This window comes from Melopsittacus undulatus, chromosome 4, assembly GCF_012275295.1.
Source record: "Melopsittacus undulatus isolate bMelUnd1 chromosome 4, bMelUnd1.mat.Z, whole genome shotgun sequence".
NCBI classification, from domain to species: domain Eukaryota; kingdom Metazoa; phylum Chordata; class Aves; order Psittaciformes; family Psittaculidae; genus Melopsittacus; species Melopsittacus undulatus.
Window position 1 is genome coordinate 105,258,862 of NC_047530.1, and position 19,133 is coordinate 105,277,994.

Genomic DNA, 19,133 nt, shown 5'->3' on the forward strand with positions numbered 1-19,133 from the left:
ATCAATCAAAATCCAAGTGACATTTTAGTGAGTGCAAAAAAAACACCCCTATAGAAATAGTATTTAAAAGAAGCTGTTGGGTAGCGAGTATGTTTCTCAAAGAAAACCACAAGACGCAAACGGCAAAAAGAAAAGTAATTCCACATAAGGAATTAGGTTAGATGACTATACTGAAAGATAATTAAGATAAAGTTACTCAATTAACGGACAGGATTAAAAAGTTACACTCTGAAATAGCTTAATACTGAGCTCTTCCCACATACCAAGCACAGCAAAAAGTGTTTCCAGACACACAGCACGCAGTCAGAATGTCTCCTTCACACGAAAGACTTCTACGCTCCGTTTGTTCCATATTTCACAGAGTCACTTTAGGGGCTCATTTGCTCTCATCTCATCACCACCTCACTCTGGGCGTCTAGATCAAAAATTACATCTGAAAAAACAACCCCCAAACAAATCCAGTTTGTTCCTTTCAATTGGGGTGCTTTCAGCCCCTGAATAACGCTATTGTTCCTTCCAGTTGCCAGGTCTGTGGGAGAGGAACTCACCTACTTGGAACAAGACTGTAATTCAATGGTTTAGTTTTAGAAATGTCTGACCTCTATTCCCATTAATTTGTACTCCCCATTCTGTGATAATTCTGTCGTGGTCCTTTAGCCAGCTTCTAACAGAGAAGAGGACAGAAGTCTTTTATACCTTAGTTTAATTACCCTACAACCTAAATTAACTGCTCCCACTAGTACCTACTAAACGACAGTATTTTTAGTTGCATGAGGAAATCCATTAAGAACTGAGACAAAAATGTCAATGTATCTGGCCAAAGATAACCATGCACTTACATGTTTCTGTTCATTGTGTCAGTTAAGAATATCCAGAAACACAAATTGTTAAGGACAGAAACAAACTTCAAAAGCTCTCCGTACTCTACCGCCTGCTTGCAGAAGCAGAAGGTTACAGCTTTACTTGTAAATGCAGTAGGAGGCTCGGATTTTGCAGAGCTTTTGCTAAGAAGCAAGAATATTTTTCAATAATAAATTATGGGAAAAGTTTTAAATTATTCTCTAGATTTATCAAGGAAGTCTGATATCTAAACCAGTGGTTTAAAGTTACTGGATATCTGTTTAAGGCCATCAATCACTTGTATGAATTCCAGCACTACCCTGCTGTCATAAAGACTAAACATCGTCAGGTTTATGAATGTTTTAATTGATTTATATTAACTAAACATTTAAATTTTAATAAAAAAGGCAGAGAGAGACCTTAAATCTCAGCAGAGCCCGCCAGCTAAAAATGCAAGTATATTTAGCATAAAGTTACCTCAAATACATTGCAAGTCTTATGCTTTTGTTTAGCACTCTAAGTTAAAATTAAATCAAAACCTAAAGTCAGACTGTGTTTAGTAAAGCCTCAATTTACTTTTGTCAATACTACTGTATTGGAAATTTCTAATATCTAAAATCCTTTTGAAAGAGCAACTGCCAAATTTGCTTTCAGTTCAGGGAGTTCTCAAAAGCTTCAATTAATTACAGAACAGAACTCACTAATTTTTACATTGCCTTTATTATCTGCTTCACAGAAAAAATAAGTCATATGCTTGTAAAATGTATAAACTTCAAAAAGTGTGCTTGACACCAGGTATTTTAAGCCATTTAAAAAATCCTCCATTCCTACTGTGTGTGTAATTTACGATGAAGTTTACTCCTACAAAAATGGTAAAATATTACAACCCATTCCTAAAATGGCACAATGATATTAGTAAGATTTTAAAAGGACTTATCAGCCAACATTTAAACTTGTTTGTGTTGGGTATTATAATGCAAAAAGCTTATATTGTTCTTCACACTGAAGATATAAAAATTGGAGCTCGTCCTTACTTTGGAATGAATTAGAAAGTTGTTCTTCTGGGTTTTGTTTGTTTTAAAGGAGCTTAAAAAGTACAACTACTGTAGATTTTGCAAGAGCAATTCTCCAGCTTCTACCAATTTCACAAGGAACAGAGCTGCAGAATTGTGTCAGTATTCATATTCAGGGGACTTTAGTAACTCAAATTATACTCTTCCTCAGTACAGAAATCTACTAATTTCAGTTTTACCACAGCCATGAAAATTTGGCTTACAAACACCCTCAAAAACTTTAAGAGAGGGGGGTTATTTTCGAGGAAATTTTATGGAAAACTGCAAATCAGTTTTAGTCCTCCACCCACTGTCTTACAGGATATTCTGCCGCAGGCATGTGGGAGGCTCATATACACATAAGTTCTCAACATATGAGCAGTCACTTTTTGAATCAAGACCTCCACAAATATAAAGGATTTTATTATTCAGGGTTGGGTCCGTCCGTCCGTGTCCCCCCCCTTCAAATATGTTTCACACACTTCCAGACTCTTAAAACTACAGTCGTCTTTCTTATGGTGATATCAGTATCTCTGAGGTATATCTTGAATCAGCCACTCAAGATACTTTTAAAACCTTAAGACCTCTTTACAAAAACAAACAAAAGAACAGATTTAAAGAGTCAAGTAGCTCATTCAATACAGACCTTTATTTTTTCTGCTTATATGACACAAGTCATTTTAAATGCAGCTCTTAAAAGATTTCCCACTGCTGTCTGTACTGAAATAGCCACAGGTAAAAAAGGGATCTTGAATCAGGCTTATCAAAACTACTTTATCAGCACAAACAACATCAACTCGACCATGCACAGACTCTTCTTTGCATTTTAAGAATACTAGTTTCCCAAATTCTAAGTTCCATATATACTGAAAAAGCTTATTTAATGCAGTCAATGCCTGTTTGATCTCTGAGTTTTCCTGGGTCTTTTTTTAAACTGAATATGACCTAGCTGAAGCCAACCATTGGTTCAAATTAAGAGAAAGAGATAAAAATCCTGGTATGGTTCAGTTTCAGGATGAAGACAAAATTTCCTTGTCTAACCAAAATGCCCAAATCACTGTGGCACTTTTCCAAATGGGACAGAAGATGCTCTTGTTCACACAGCTGGAAAAGAGACAGGCATGGTTCTGCAACCATCTTCGAAGCATTCAAGGGCAACAGCAATAGGGGGGAAAAACCCACCACAAACCCTCAAACAAATAAACCCAAGCCACCTCAAAAATTTACCTATAGCCAGTTGGACTAGAAACTGGTTCCAGGAACTGATGCAAAGGGCTAGCTTTTCCTCAGTTCAGCAACATATTCTCCCATAAGGAGGTCTCAAATCTCTCTACAAACATCACCTCTCTTCAATCCTAGTCAATGTAAAATGATGTTGATGTTCCAATAAGAGTCTAAACTCTGAACACAACTCATTCATTGGGCTCAGGAGTTTGAATCCTCTGCTCTGAACACCAGCCTATGTCCATAGGAAAACTAATAACATCCTCTTAGACAGAAAATGACTGTCTCACTGCTGAAAACAGTCTGACAGCTGTAAACCACTTCTAGACATGACAGCTTTCCAAGGTTTATCCTCACTCCTCCGGTTAGTTTTAAAAATGCTCAAACAACAGAAGCTTCTCCTCAATCTGCTTAGCTAGTCACTTCTGACAAGACAGAAGATGGTCCAATTCATGCTCTTAAAGTCTTCCAAAGTGGTGGAGATAGCCTAGCTCAGGATTAGTAGTACCATTTTCAAAGCTGAGATGACTGACAGCTCACTTTAAAGCTGTAAACAGCAATAATAAAGCATCTGTTTCTTAGCTCAGTAATTCAGACTGCAGTGGTAGGGAGGGTACTGATGGGGACCAAGGGACACACCACATACTTGCCCCTCAAGCAACAGTGTCACCGTTTGTGAGTCACAGCATCACTAATTGAGCTCATACTATACAGGAACAGGACCAAGCAACACAGAAGCTGAGTCTGGATGCGACTTGTGGCACCACTGTTGGCAATCAAATACAGGGGGGGCTTCTGAGATTAATTCTTCTACTTTGCAAATCCTGCACTACTGATGGCAAGTTACACTTAGGACTTGTGATTACACTGGCAATCAGCAGCTGCTCAAAATTACCATAATCCTCTCCCACCATCCCAGCAATGAATTTGAATATTTCCCTTATTTACCCTTCTTTAAGTGGAACAGGAAAAGAACAGAAATCTGCATTTCTGTGGTATTGTTTTATAACAATACCAATGACTAACATTGCTATTGCCACCCCACCTCCCCCTGTAACACACTGGGCTCTTTGCTTGGCAACAATTAATTTGTTGTGTTTATTCTACCATATTGCACAAAGTTTTGTTAGCAAATATGAAGAGTTATTCTTATATATATATACATATATATATAAACTGCTGAAGTTACACTGCATCATTTCCACTGTTCTATTACTTAGGAATTATTCACCAAGCCAGATCACCCACAGCAGTGGTTTAAACACCACCATGAAATCTTTTGTCATGCCACTTTCAACACTGTGATCTTCCAATTTCTGCTCTATTTCAGCTCAGGCAAACAGGTGCCATTAAAACTGATATAGTAAGATATATTGAAAACTTAGCATTAAGACTAAGCTAAGAAAGTCAGGAACAAAGTATGTGAATGTTCTGATTCCCATTAGATATCCACAGATCATTTTAAAATACTGGAGAGAAATAGTTTTGTAAATTTACATGTCAAATTGTCTCTAAGTTTTACAGTTAATGCAACACAAAATTGCTAGAAGTATTCCCAAATGATGATACTAATTTAATTTTACGCCAGTCATATCGGGTAGTTAATCACTGCCTTTGAGTATGTGGAACAGTCTGATTAACTCCATCATCAGCTCATTTCTGTAACACAGTCTTCACTGCAGACAGATTTTTCATGACATCTGGTAAGACTTCAGAAATGTGAAACTATACTGCTTTAATCGAATCCCTGCATTTTCCATTACATGAAACAGCTTTAATGGAGAGGACTCACAGGCTGCTCTGCTGAACTACAGCGTAGCTACAGGCTGAATGGGGGAATTCAGAAATTATAAAGGCAAGTTGTTTCCACATAGTTTTAAAGCTAAAAATCTAAAGAAAAAATAAATTACAATCCTAAACAAAATATATTCTAAACTAAAGTAAATTACAATAGCTGGAGGGGGGCAATCAAAGCAGTTTGAAAGAGTTGAAAACACTTTCTGCCTTTCTCTCACAAAAAAAGGGTTTTCCCCCTTTTCCTTTCTGCTGCATCCAACATCTCCTTGGCAGTTTTCCTACCTATATATGGCCACAGAAAAGTCTGAAATGCTGCTGGGCTGCAGCTGGGTCCTGCAGTAAACAGAGATGCACTCCCAAGCCCTAAGAGGGCTTACGAACGCAGGCAGGGCCCCATGAAGCAAGAGTTCTTCCAGGAGGAGTGCTTAGGAAAGCAGATACACCCAAATGTGTTGTGCAGGTGTGATGCAGAAGTCCAAGCTAACAAACCCAACATAGCACATACCTAGTTTGCTAGGTATAGCAATTTAGGAGCACATATGACACCGCATACACAAACATTCCCCTGTTGTTGGGCAGTTTAACTGTACTGTAGAACCCTTCTTTGCAACACAAACGTATCTGTCAATTGAAGGTTTCATTGCAGATTTTTTCCACTAATTTACTAGATACATTGTGTGGGATCACTGACCACTTTGGAGGTCTGAATTCTGGCTTAGATTTGATTGGCTTGTGAAACAACTGACATTTATTAAGCAGTGAAGGTATATAACAGGAAAAGCATCCAAAACTTGCGTGGATCTGACTCGCATCTCAACCGAGATGAACACGAGCAGCAATAAATTCTTCAGTTTAATCAGAAATTCAGTGACTGAAACAGGAACTACTCAAATTGTTTAGAAATTCTGCATTCCACCCAGTATGTCACAATTAAGCTGACAAATGTTTATAAAATAATGACTCCCAAAACCCTTCACACAAACTGGCATTCACATTCATTTCCAAAATGAGGATTTATTCGCTGTTATAAACAAAGCCCTCTTCAACCCTTGAACATCAAAACAAACTTTCAACAGAGCATTTTTTCTTCATTATAAAAGATATTGATATTCATGTAAGCCACAGAATGGAACGTGCTCAAATCAAATTGCTCCCAGCTAACACTTGTAATATTGGATATTGCTTTCTTTTGGACAAAAGCACAGTTTTGAGATCATCTGCAAAGGTTTTTGTAGTTTCACAGTTCATGGATTTTAGCAGATTGCAGTGGCATTATCTATTAAATTAGCAAATTGCATAGTATGTCTAAAATAAGCATAGAGAGAATGGTACAATATAGTTTATTAATCCTAAAAGTTTTAAAGTCTTCTACTGTTCTCTAAATAACAATAATATCAAGAATAACAAAATGCTGAAATAGTTTTAAATCAAAACAAGTGTGAACATGAACTGTAAACACAGGAGCATATCGGGTGACTTCAGGAAATCTCTGCAGGAATGCAGAATAAGCAGTTTCCCATAGAAACCCTGGAACATGAAAGCACTTTCTCCAATGGTGAAATCGGCAGCCTGAGACTAAGCCTCACAGTCACTGCAGCACCACTTCAATCTACCACACTGATTACGGAAACCTACTGTCCTTACCCAGGCTGCTTATTCAAGGGCTTTCTGATCAGCTATCATTTGCTAATAAAAAGATTAACATGATTAATATACAGAAAATAAGCTCTACAAAAGAGTTTATGTTTTAACATAATTTAATTCAGTAGTATGAGCTACTACTGAGATCTGTATTAGCTACCCATTTTTAGCCGTACATTCTGCACCCACATTCCTTGAAGTAATCTCCTTCAAGGAGAGTTCAGTGTTCAGCTTTGTGTGACAAGCAGGGAATATTAACAGACACCAAAAATTATAATACAGCCTGTAGAAGGCGATTCAGAATATCCCAGCTCTAGTGTTTGAACACAGCTACCTGCTCCAACAGACAGGCTTAGAGACAAGCTCAAGCATTTACTAGATGCCAACAGTCTGGCAATGTGATTAACTCCTATATGTCCTATAATGATTTGGAAATAAACTGCCTTTCAAAAAAATGAAAGTGTTATTGCTTAATTTGTACTTTATTTAAAAGAACTGAAAAACTTATAGAAATTATGCCAGCTGAATAAAAGTTTGTTCTCACTGAGCAGCAAGATCAGCTTAAATAGTTTAAAACCAGAGTTCAGATGAACAGCAGTGTGAAGTTTTGTATATACTGACATCGAGACATCATGAAGTACCAAATAAATCTTGATTTTTCAGAGCCTTCATTTGCTATCCACATGAATGACATTCACTGAAGGATTAAGACCAATGAACTATTAAATACAAAATACCAAAGGTGTTAAATGAGGCAATTTTCATTATTATTGGACAAAGAATCTTTTATATATTGTTTCAAGCAAGAGAAGTTGAAGGAGGTTTTATTTTCCTGTCAGATCAATTAACCATAAGCCTTACTGGATTGCTATCTGCAGCAAATGCAAACAGTAAGCACCAAAACTTATTCTTTTGTCTTCATCCATTTCTCTCTCCAACTGAGTTTATGTTTTTGTTCCCAACTGTGCTTTCCCAGTTTCTTCATTAGTCCAGCTCAAGCAAGTGCTGCATTAGCTCCTCACTCTTGCAGGTAAGAAAATGAAACATTTGCTGACCAATCATAGGAAAAGGCTCACTCTTAACCCGAGAAGAGTGTCGTCTGCGTACTGGGAAATGTCCAACATGTGATTCATTAAATCTGACTTTATCAGGAACAAGTTTCAAACTGCCATTCTTTCAGAATTAGAGCTTTCCAATGTGAAAGCCTGTGAAGTGTTGGACTTGGGGAAGATGACTAAAAGGTTTCAACACCCCTAGAACTAATAGATTTTAAACCTGATATCTACATAAAGAGATTTAGATACATACTTCGTACCACAGACTTTAATTTAACCTAAAGAAACATGTATTAAGTGACCATCCAGACACAACCTATGTCTGAGATAGACTATTCCCAAAATAAAGACAATAAAAAAAGAAAACTCTGCATTACAAAAAGCTTCCTTCTACCCACGTAGCACTCAAAGAAAGGAGAATATTTAAGGTTTCAGAGTTCGGTTTTGTTTACAGTGTTTCAAGTTCCCTACAGATCCATTTATCGAAGTCCTGTACGAATAACTGCTTGTCCCTGCACTATAAAGATAATCTTCCAAGCATGAAGCTACTGTCTGCAGACAGATCTACTGATTCCAATTACTGCTGCCTTGCCATTAGCAGAACAAGTATCTATGCTGGCATCATTCAGAGCTTTACCTCTCTGCAGACAAATGGACTCAGACCCTGGGGTCTTTCCTAATGCTTCCGTATACTGGAAGATTTTTGCACCTAGAATAGACATGTCATTAAAAAAAAAAAACAAAACAAAACATGCTTTACAGATTTAGCTAGTAAGAGAAATTCATATCAACTACAGTAGAAATCCACTCAGGAAAAGAATATCCATATCCTCTCCCTTTGCAGAAGCTCCAGAGAAAGTAGGTATCTCTACTGGCTGCTGATTTCTGAAGTTAAGACATGTTCACAGTCCCACTCTCTACAATTATTTCTGGTATTTCCGAGTATAACCTCATCATATGAATAATACATACTTTTTTTTTATTTTATACTTTTTCCAATACCTCTATTGCCATACTATGAAGTCATTTCTATTATAAAGCACACTTCAAATCAATAGCTGCTTACATCTCAGCTTCAGTTTTGCCAAAAATAAGAAACTGCTGTGTAACTCTCAAATTGCATTCTATAATGGTAAATTAAAATAGGCTTGTTTAATGGTTCTTCCCAGTGAAATTCAATATAGCCCCAGCTTCCAGATACAGCATAAAACTATTTAACATGACTAACTATATTGCAAATGATCAGTTCCAAGGATAATTCACGTTGGAAGGGACCTCAGGGGGGGTCATCTAAATACCCGATATAGAAATATTGAAGGTAACGCTTTGTGAGATCACTTCTAAAGAAAACAGTTATTCCACTCTGTGGTAGCATGCATGAAAATAAAGCATAGTGTAGCTTCTCAAACAGGCCAGTATCAAGAAATATTAGCTCTTTTTAATGTAAAAAACTGAGAACTAAATGTTCTTAAAATATATGGAACTGAATCACTGCTTAGGCAATACCTAATCTGCTTAGAACTTAAAGGGATGAACTTGCAAGACCTTGAATTCAGAAAAAAATAGTAGCTGTCAGATTTTTTTGACATTATTATTAAATACCAGGAAGTAAAATTCTGGACAGAGACTAGACTGCAAGTACTTCCTCCTCACCCTTTACATACCAAAGCAAAAGATTAATAAGCAAGGTATAGCTTATTACAGAACTAAGAGATGAATCTGTGACCACTGCAATGGCACAAGCAAGGAGACAGACACCTGAAATAGTCCTTACTACATGTCTTTAAACACTAAACACACTCTGGCAACACTAGTAACTACAGCTTAATGTTAACCACTTTATCCTACTATTAAAAGGACATGATACAGGAAGTTAAACATGAACAATGCCTACAGTAGTACTATTAAAGAACAGTTTGAGTGTACACAATGAAAAACCAAAGGTCAGATTCAGGCAACTAAATAAATTCCACTTTGCGCTGACAACGTCTACCACCTGCTCTAGTAAAAGAGACCTACGTAACAGTGTCAAGTCAGGTTATGGCAAGGATAAAGACTGACTGCATGTGGTCCTGAGAGTGCCAGCATTAGGATTCTGGGACACAGCTGGTGCATCAGCAGCTGCCCTTCAGAACATCAACAGCTGACATCTCCACCAACCAATGGGAAAACCAAGGCTTTCCACGCTCCTTCTCAAGCTCCAGTCACTGGCTAGCTTGACTTAGAACTAAAAAAGGCGCAACTTAAGCAGTTAATTCAAGTAAAAATAGACTTATGGAGTATGCCGATATCTAAATGATACCTATAGTTCTTTATTACCTTACTGAGAATAGGGCTAGTTATTAAAAACTAATCTTGTCTTTCAGTTATCTGTTTTCTCAAGACTGCACCAGAACTCCTGTATATTGGAGGAGGGAAAAAAAACAAAGCAAGGATTATTTTAGATCTGCCCCACATCTAAACAAGAAAGTGACAGACAACAACATTTTCAGAAAAGCTGTTTGCATTTCTGTTACAAAGCAGTAATACATTAAGATTCAACTATAAACCAGTAGTAATTCTCGCTACTATCAACCGAATTGCACAGATCCTTTATCAGTGATGACTAAAAGAAAAACCAACCTGCCATTCAGTGAATTCTACCAGCAGCCTTGATTACAAAGATGTAAGCAAGTTCTACTGTATGAGACAGTAATTACCATTCAATGGCAGAGCAGCTTCAAAATAGGGTGTTCTACCAGGCACAAACACGTATCTTAAAGAGACAAAAGTGATTATATGCTATTAGAATAAGACACAAACTACTACTCGTTTAGACATAAAGTGCATCCCTCCTTTTTCAATTAGTAGACAATTGCTTTTATGGAGAAAACTGTACATAACACACAAGGCAAACTTTAAAATGCATTTACTAGTCTATATGGCCTCTCCACAAAGACAATTTAAAGTGGATCAGGAATGCAAGATGCCTTCTTCCACTTTGAAGCTATAGTTACACACATAGCACAAAGTCACTCCTAGCAATGGATGATACAAGAGATGCTGATATTACTAATCACTGCATAAAGCTTTATACATAAATGGACAGAATGTGTGTAGTAATTTGACTGTAGCAACAAGCAGTGCATGAATGAAGACACAAGACTTTTTAATGCAGTATTTAGTTAGAAAGGAAAGGGGGATCTGCTTTACACAACTAAGTTGTAGGACATTCAAAAGCAACTATTCGCAAAAATTCTCTTTTCATGTCATTTACTACCAAGTAATAACCTCTAGAAATTGCCTAATACAAGAAGACAAAGAAAAGAGTGTATATATATATATTTTTTTTAATGCTACTTAACATCCTGTTTCCATATAAAACTCCTTTGTGGACTTCAGTCTGAAAACTACCAGGGTAACAAAGTGTATCTCTTAGCCAACTGAAAAGAGAACTCTTCACACTCCAAGTGCTTTTGTGTACAAGACTGTAAACAAATCTTTGAATAGCAGTAATTACAAAGTTACTTGAGCAAGAGTAAAGAGACATCAAAAAGGTTTTGAACTACACACAGAAGCAAATACTATGTATTTAAACAAAAGATACATAGACCATAGGGAAAAAATGGGAGAGGATACACATTCCCTGTAGATGAGGAACCCTTCAGGTTTAAGTAAGGTAACAGATTATTATGCAACTGTGACAATTCTCCTGACTTCTTCCTATACATTCATTGCTAAGGAATATATTAACATACCATAACCCCAAGCCAATGTATTCTTACAAATTAAGTTTAAAATATTGTTTTGCATCTTATCAGCAGGGGGCTTGATTTGCAAAGTCAGTTCTCCATACCATCTAAACCATAATGTCTCAATTCTCAACAAAGCCACCACATAAAAGTGTATGGTTACTACTCAGCTCTTACCAAGTTTTGCTGTCTAAGCATCTACCTGAATAAATTCATCTGAGACACTGGTGGAGAATAAAAGTTTTCAGTGTGTGTTCCACAAAATCTTGGCCAACTGTGGACAGCTAAAAGTTCAAAGACAGCTAAAGGTTCCCAAGCACAGGTCTGTGTTCCCACTTGAAGCTTTAAAGGCAAAGTTCTAGGTGCTTAGGACACCAGTAACACAATCTTCCTTAAGACAGTTTCATTACTGAGCATCAAGCTTAACATCCTGCCATCCCCCTTCACAACCCAGTGGCTCAGAATGACATGTTCAGAACACAGCATGAAATTCAAAGGTCAAAAGCATCATATGCAGGGTTGGACACTGCTTCACATCTGCCACCCGGTGCTACCAGCCTACTATCTAGTGTGAAAACCAACCAGGATACCCTATTTCCCTCTCAAGCATTCACAAATTCTTAACTCCTTAAAACTTAAAGGGAACATTTTAAAATAAGTCCATTCTTGTTTCTATAATAATTTATGCTTCCTATATTGTGCTCAGTGTCAACTACCTTCTATCCTCACACTTCTACTCATTTCTGTCCCAAATATTGCACTCTGCTTCTTTCCTTATTTTCCCTTCCAGACCCCTCAGCATAACAGTGGCTCACATGTTTCATCCATTCTTTCTGGCAGAGAAGGTTTTAGAAATATGTGGCAAATTCATTACCTCTAACTAAATGACGAGAGCACCCAGGTGCATCTCTCAGGGGAAGAACAATGAAGGGGAGACGCTCATCATCACTGGTTCAACAGGCACCTTAAAAACTTGTCTGTAGAGTGTAAAGATCATATGCTTTACTTGCTCTTTCTAGGCATGCTGAGAGTGCTCACTTTACACCATGATGGTGCCTCTCCTTTGGGCTCTTCTCCACTGTTAACAGTTTCAGACTCTGTCCAACACAGTAAAAGAATGGAAGCAAATTTGTCCATGAGAGCTTCCCTGCTGCCCAGGGATTGCACTCTTCTGGACAGCAATGCAATACCTCAAAATTTAAAGGGACTACCACATTACTTAAGGAAAATACTTATTGCCCTGTCAGGGCTTTCCAAATCTCAGGTATTTTACACATCCACTTTCATGAGAACTTATAAATTCAATTGCAGAAGAAAAGGCTTTAAAAATTACATCACTGCAAAGCTAATTACACTTCAAAGGTCAAAAGGCCATTTTCAGTTACTCATCTCTGATGAATTTCAGGGAAAAGGCTTATTGCAGAAGAATGTGGTAAACAAAACACAAATTCTTACTTGATGCACAATACAACCTATGAAGAACAAACAAAAGAGAATGGAAACATGTTAGCCTAAGAGTGGTAAGCCACATGACAGAAAAGGAATGTGGTACCTGAACAGAGGTAAAAGACACTCAGCATCTTTTAATCAAAAATGAGGGTGGAATCAAAGTAAAGATGCCACCTGCCACTTCCATTACAGAAATATCATTGAACATTTCACCATTCTAACTATAAAATCCAGTCTGTATTTATAAAAGAAAACATGCTATATTACAAAACATAAAAAGCACAGTAGTTTTCCTACAATTTTACTTATCACAATAGTGGCAATACTTTTATCAACTTTTAGATTTCCCTAAAGTTACTGAAGAAAAGCATGAAACCAAAAAGGAAGAGGACAGCACCTGCCTTGCCACCTCAAACATACCTAGAGAGTGAATTTTACCCTATCATTAAGTAACAGCCACTTTGCCTCTATAGATCAGCAAAGCCGCAGGGCTTGCCCAGGTGGCTCACCAGTGACAGGTGCCTGGGAGGACACCCCAAACCTACACACTGTCCATAAAGCTACCCTACCTTTTCCAAAGAGAGGTACCATGGTCCCATGATTGGACACCTGCCAGGATTCCAAACTTTCTGATACCTATTAATTCTGCCATTTACTTAAATCTAGTTTGGGGCATGGCAGTCTCACTATGCACTGGCTTCTTCACCTATCATAAATGGAAAACAATGCTTACCTTCATGGAAAGATTTTTATATCAGACAAGCAATATACAAATATCCCTACTGTGGAAGTGCCAACAGAAACCTATTCCACCTCATATGAGCAAAGCAGCAACTCTAATGCTCGCCACCCAACGTAACACTGAAGACTCAGGATGTCTTACCTGATTTTATAATTGGGCAGGGTGTGCTTGCGCTTAATAACCTTCTTGAACTGGTTCACTATGATGGACGTGAGCTGTGGCATGGGCCTCCCTTCAAACTGAGACTTCACTTCAAAGAGTATCACAGGGTCATCCATAAAAGAGAAAGACCAGTGAGTGAAGGGCAGGCGTGTGAAGACCAGCTTCAGCTTCCCCAGCACCCGGGAGATCTTGACAAAGAGGTAGGCCGACTTGCCAAAGACCAGGTCGGCATCGATGGCCAAGTGGAAGCCACCATTGTACTCCAGGTCTACCTCAAAGCCCAGCTCCTCGGGGCAGCCCTCCTCGTTGCAGACCACCGGCCGAATGAGCTTGACAGCTTTGAACACAGGCAGGACGTTGCCAAAATAGACGTCCCTGAGGCTGAGCCCCTCCAGCACCTTCCCCGTCATCTTGGCCTGGAGCAGCTCTTCAAACTCCACCTTGATCTTCTTGATGACCCAGTTCCTGACCAGGGCAGTGTCCCTGAGCTCCCTGAAGAGGAAAAGGAAGATAGCATTGAGGAAGTGGCACGTCTCCTCGCGGCAAGGGTCCGGAGAGGGCTCTGGCTGCTGCTTGGCGCTGGGCTCCGAGCCCGGGGCGGCGGCAGGAGCCGCAGCGGTGGCCGGCGCTGAGGCCGGGGCTGGGCTAGGAGCCGACTCTGAAGGCGCCTGGCTGCCGGCCGGCTCCGAGCCCTGGAGGTAGTCCCTGAGGCTGTGGTCAGCCGCCACACGAGCGTAGCCGACACCGCTGGCGTCTCCGGCAGCCCCGACAGGCTCCGGCTTCCCCCAGTAGAAGAACAGCAGCTGGAGCAGGAGGGTGAGGACACAGCCGGCCAGCGCCGAGAGCAGGATCACGTAGAGCAGCTGCATCCTCTCCACACCCCGGACGCGCTGCCTTCACCGAGCAGCCGCCATGCCGGGGGTCCCTCCCGCAGGACACTGTTTAACGGCCGCGGCCACCGGAGGCCGCCTCATCCGGGTCCCCACACCGCCCTCTCCGTGAGGGCGGGGCGGCTGCGGGGCCAGCCAATGGCGACTTAGCCCTCTCCTCCGCGAGTCTCCATTGGCGGAGCAGTGAAGGCTTCGCCGGGTACGTCACTGCGCTGAGCGGCGTAATGTCACAGCGCGGCTGGCGCATGCGCGGGGTGCGGGTTCTCCGCTCGAGTTTGGGGTGGCTGGAGGGCTGAGGGGAGTGTGAGCTCTCGGGCTGTATCCGCGGGTCTCCGGAGCTCGGGAGCGGGGATCAGGGGCGGCAGGCACTCCTGAAGGAGCGGCTTCGGTTCGGTTAGGCTCCATCCGTTATTCCGGTAGTAGAAGGCCGGGGTGAGGGTTTACTTGAGGGTAAGTGATGCCTTAGCCGCTGTTGCCAGCTGTGGTGGTTAAGGCATCACCCGCGGGGTGGTGACTGGTTTCATTGGGTACTGTCTTGCTCGAGGAGTGATGAGGGAGGGAGGACACTTAGTCCATTCGAAAACACACTGTTAAATAATTAAAACTGTTGTAAAATTGCTCTGGAGAGCGGCAGAGAAACAAATCTGTGGGAGTCCTGTGATGTATTAGAACCTCTTCCCTGTTTGTTGGCAAGTGGTGCTTTTAGCATCTTATATATATACCACATAGGTAACATTTTATCAGGTTCTGCTATTGTTGATAAGACAGAAAACACTTTCCACCCTCTTCCAACTCTATACTAACACTTAAAAGCTGTAAGTGAATAAATGAAGTAAAAAAACCCAACCAAGTGTCCAGAGGAAAGGAAGATAAAAAGCAAGCTAAGAGCTATGCACATCGTGGTATTTCAGCATGTGCGCAAGGTCACTGTTGTCATGCATGTAGGACTGAGCTGCTTGGCTGTCACAGTCAGCAGTTTTGTAGGACAGACTGTGGCTTTGAGGTCGGAAAAGTGAGGGGAGGAGGGCATCAGACTACCCAGAACCCTTGCAGGAGAGGCAGCATAACCCATGCAGGAAGCAGGGGGAGCAGCAGCAGATCATACTGATGACAGGAAGAATGGATGTAATAAACAAGCTTAGAAAGAAGAAACATGACATGAGGCAGGGCCACAGTGGAGGCACTTCAGAAGGTCATGTCCCTGCCCATGGCAGGGGGTTGGAACTAGGTGATCCTAAAGTCCTTTCCAACCCTAACTATTCTATGATTCTATGTTCAACATTTTGAGATGCTAACCCGCAAGATCTAATATATTAAAATCTGATTTACAGAAGTGTCATATAAAAACCCCATATTTTTACTTCAAAATATAAACGTATTTCAAAAAAAGCAATGTTATTCTAATTCAACAAGCTCCTTTAAAGGCCGGATCAAAGCTGTATGTACTGTGGGAGAATCTACTATGACAGCTGCACAGTGTTTTTCCAGGTGCTTCCCTGTGTCAGCGTAGTCTTGTCTTTCAGTTTGGAAGTTTTATAATTTCTGAAAGGCAGCCACAATTAAGACAAAAGTTACTGAAAGGATGGAGCTTGGGGTTTACATCTCTTTTAAGTTAAATATCTAGCTAAAAAGCACATAGATAATGTTATATTTTAATAAAATAAAACCTCAGGCTCACATTTGGTTGGTTGGGGTTTTCTTTTGCCAACCTCCACAACTAAGAAATGCAAACAAGGAGAAGAAAATGTGAAATCTAAATAGTAGGAAGATAAAGGCTCTCTTTTGCCTTCTCCTTCACAAAGCGTGTGGGGTGGGAGGATTGAGAAGCTTTTAATGATGCAGTGCTGTGGTTTGAAACTAGAGATGCAGAGTATGAATTTTTTATAGGTCTTGTGACTGAAAGTTGAAATGCCTGAGTGTTTAACAGAGCATTTCTGCAGAAATACCAGAGAGGTCATTAACCCAACATTTGAACTGATCTGTTACAGGCTTTTACCATGGCTAATGCAAGCATATGCAGCAAGAACGGAAAGGGTTTGGATTTGCAACTAAATGGCTTTTCAGATAAGGAGTAATGCATTCAGAAAGGCAATAGCAGCCTTGGGTTTGGGTCAGGAAGAACAGCAGGACAGAAAAAGGGAGGGGGGGAATGTCATGGTCTGGATGTCTTGAATGTTTTCTTCTGTTAAACAAGCAAAAGAGGAAAGTTAGCACATTTTGTACACCTGATGGCAGCTTAAGGGCCTCTGAAATGTTCAGCTCTGTAATTGCTTTTCTTCTTTCCCAGGAACGTTGTCAACAGCAGCTGTGTTATCTTAAAGACATGTTATGAAGCTAGAATCGGGTGTCTTTTAGCATTTTCAATGAGAGTGAAAGAACAAAAGGAATAAATGAAGGCATTAATGTGAATACACAAAGGATGCAGAGAAAATTTATATAACAAAATAGAATTGAAATAAGAGAGAAAATTACTTGCATTTTCCAGGTAAAGGAGAAAAAAAGATTCCTTTTAATATCATCTACAAAAGGCCTTTAAGAGCATATTTTGCTTTGGCTTCAATTTGGAAGTTGCTATTTTCATTTTCTGGAGGTCTGAATAAGTAGAAAGGTGTATGCACTTATATGTACCTATATTTGATTTTTTTTTTAAAGTACTAGGGGAGAGTTTATTAAAAATGATATTTCACCTATATTTAAGCAAGGAAAATACTCCTTATTTTGCAAATCAATTTAGGACATGATAGCAACAAACCTATAAGTGTTGAACTTCAGTTCTCAATGTTTTGCAGGAGATTGCAACAGGGATAATGTACAAAGATTGCAAAACACACAGAGCCTGGTAATTCAACAGAGAGCACGTAGCAAAAACTCATAGAAGGAACATGTGTGAGCTTATTCTCCTGTTCTGAAGAGTAGTGAAACACTGGAAACATTTGTCTGGATTCACTTAATTCACAGAATCACAGAACGATTTGGGTTCCAAAGGAATTAAAGCTCGTCTAATTCCAACCCCTTGTGATGGGCAGGACTGCCTCACCCTAGACCATATCATCCAAGACTCCGTCCAACCTGGCCTTGAGCACTATCAGGGCTGGCACATTTACCACTTCTTTGGGCAACCTATTCCAGTGCCTCACCACCCTCACAGTAAAGAACTTCTTCCTTATATCCAACCTGAACTTCCCCTGTTTTAGTTTAAACCGATCACCCCTTGTCCTATCACTACCATCCCTGATAAGGAGTCTTCCTTGTAGGCACCCTTCAGGTATTGGAAAGCTGCTGTGAGGTCTCCAAAATGACTGATCATGACTGGTCCAAGGATCTGTTGGGTTTAGGAGTGTTTTTAGTTAACCCCAGACAGTAGGACCAGTCAAAGAGGCACAGTTTAAAGCAACAAGGAAAGAAACATCCATATCACAAGCTTAGAATGGCGATTGCAGGTGTTGTTTTCCAAACTGCAAAGTAGTCTAAATAGATAATTTCTCACAGCAGGAAGTGCTGGGTGGTTTTGTAATGAGTGCATGTAGTAATTTTCTTTGTCACTGGACTGGAGTTGTTGCCTACTTTTGTTGTATCTGTTGTCAAAATTATTTTGTTCTTTCCTGGGCCTCCTGTTGTTTTCGTATTACATCTCTTGTAGACCAAAATTAGATTATCATTCCTATGGTGCTGCATGAAATGGAATTTAGAAGGTGATTAGGTAAATTCATGAGGAAGAAAAAAAGTCCATCAAAGGCTATTAAATACAAAGATTAGTGGAACTTACACTGGTGACAGTCTGCTGGGGGTGGCCTTTTGACTGTCCTCAAGCATCTGCAATTTCAGACAGGATACACTGCATGGAGAGCAGCTTGGCTGGTCCAGTTCTGCAGATACATTAGGACATAAAGGAATGCAGCAACCTGGACTGCTTCCAGTTCTAGTTCTGAACTCTCTCAAGCACCGCATCATTATCAGGTGATCCTGCATTTTACTGGAGTGAAGCTCTTTAAAAACAGTGAGGTTTTAGATCATATGAGATTTCCCTTGATGCTATCTAAACTCTTTTTTATTTAATTCTGCCTTTGGAGGGACAGGTTACGCTATGAGTCTGCTCCTAGTGCTGGCAACGGGCTCACCCCACCTCCAGTTGGTCCTTGGGAAGATTTCAATTCATCTGGAGAAGCTCATCTGTCGTGACTCCTCTGAGCCTATTTCTGACACAAAGGCACATCTCTTGTGGCTCAGTATTGCCATATCCCTGCAGTAAATTTTACTGTTGCAAGCTAAGTTGCTTCACTCAGAACTGCTGGGAAAACTATACAGTTTGGGTGGCTCAATAATACTCTAGGCTGTATTAGTGCCATAGAGAACCACCAGCAGGTTGTCAGCTGGAATAAATTGTTGGATCCATTGAGTTGAAGGCATCCATTCATCCTCGTGAAGAATCTTACACCCCCCTCCACCCTCAACTGTTAGCTGTTTTTAAGGATGGTGACTGAGAATATTGGGAAATTTTATTCCTACCCTAGGAATTAATCACTGCCTGAATTAAGTAAAGGAATCCAGAC

The 19,133-nt window shown here is 40.0% G+C and overlaps 1 protein-coding gene across 1 annotated transcript in view; it reads right to left on the bottom strand.

Moving 5' to 3' along the window:
- Positions 1 to 14,671, bottom strand: part of PDZD8 (PDZ domain containing 8) — a 62,485-nt gene extending 47,814 nt beyond the window's left edge. The window contains exon 1 of the mRNA XM_005154508.3: positions 13,673 to 14,671. Coding sequence (XP_005154565.2) covers positions 13,673 to 14,562 — 890 coding nt within the window. The 5' untranslated portion in view covers positions 14,563 to 14,671. The remainder of the gene's footprint in view (positions 1 to 13,672) is intronic.
- Positions 14,672 to 19,133: the final 4,462 nt, after the last annotated feature.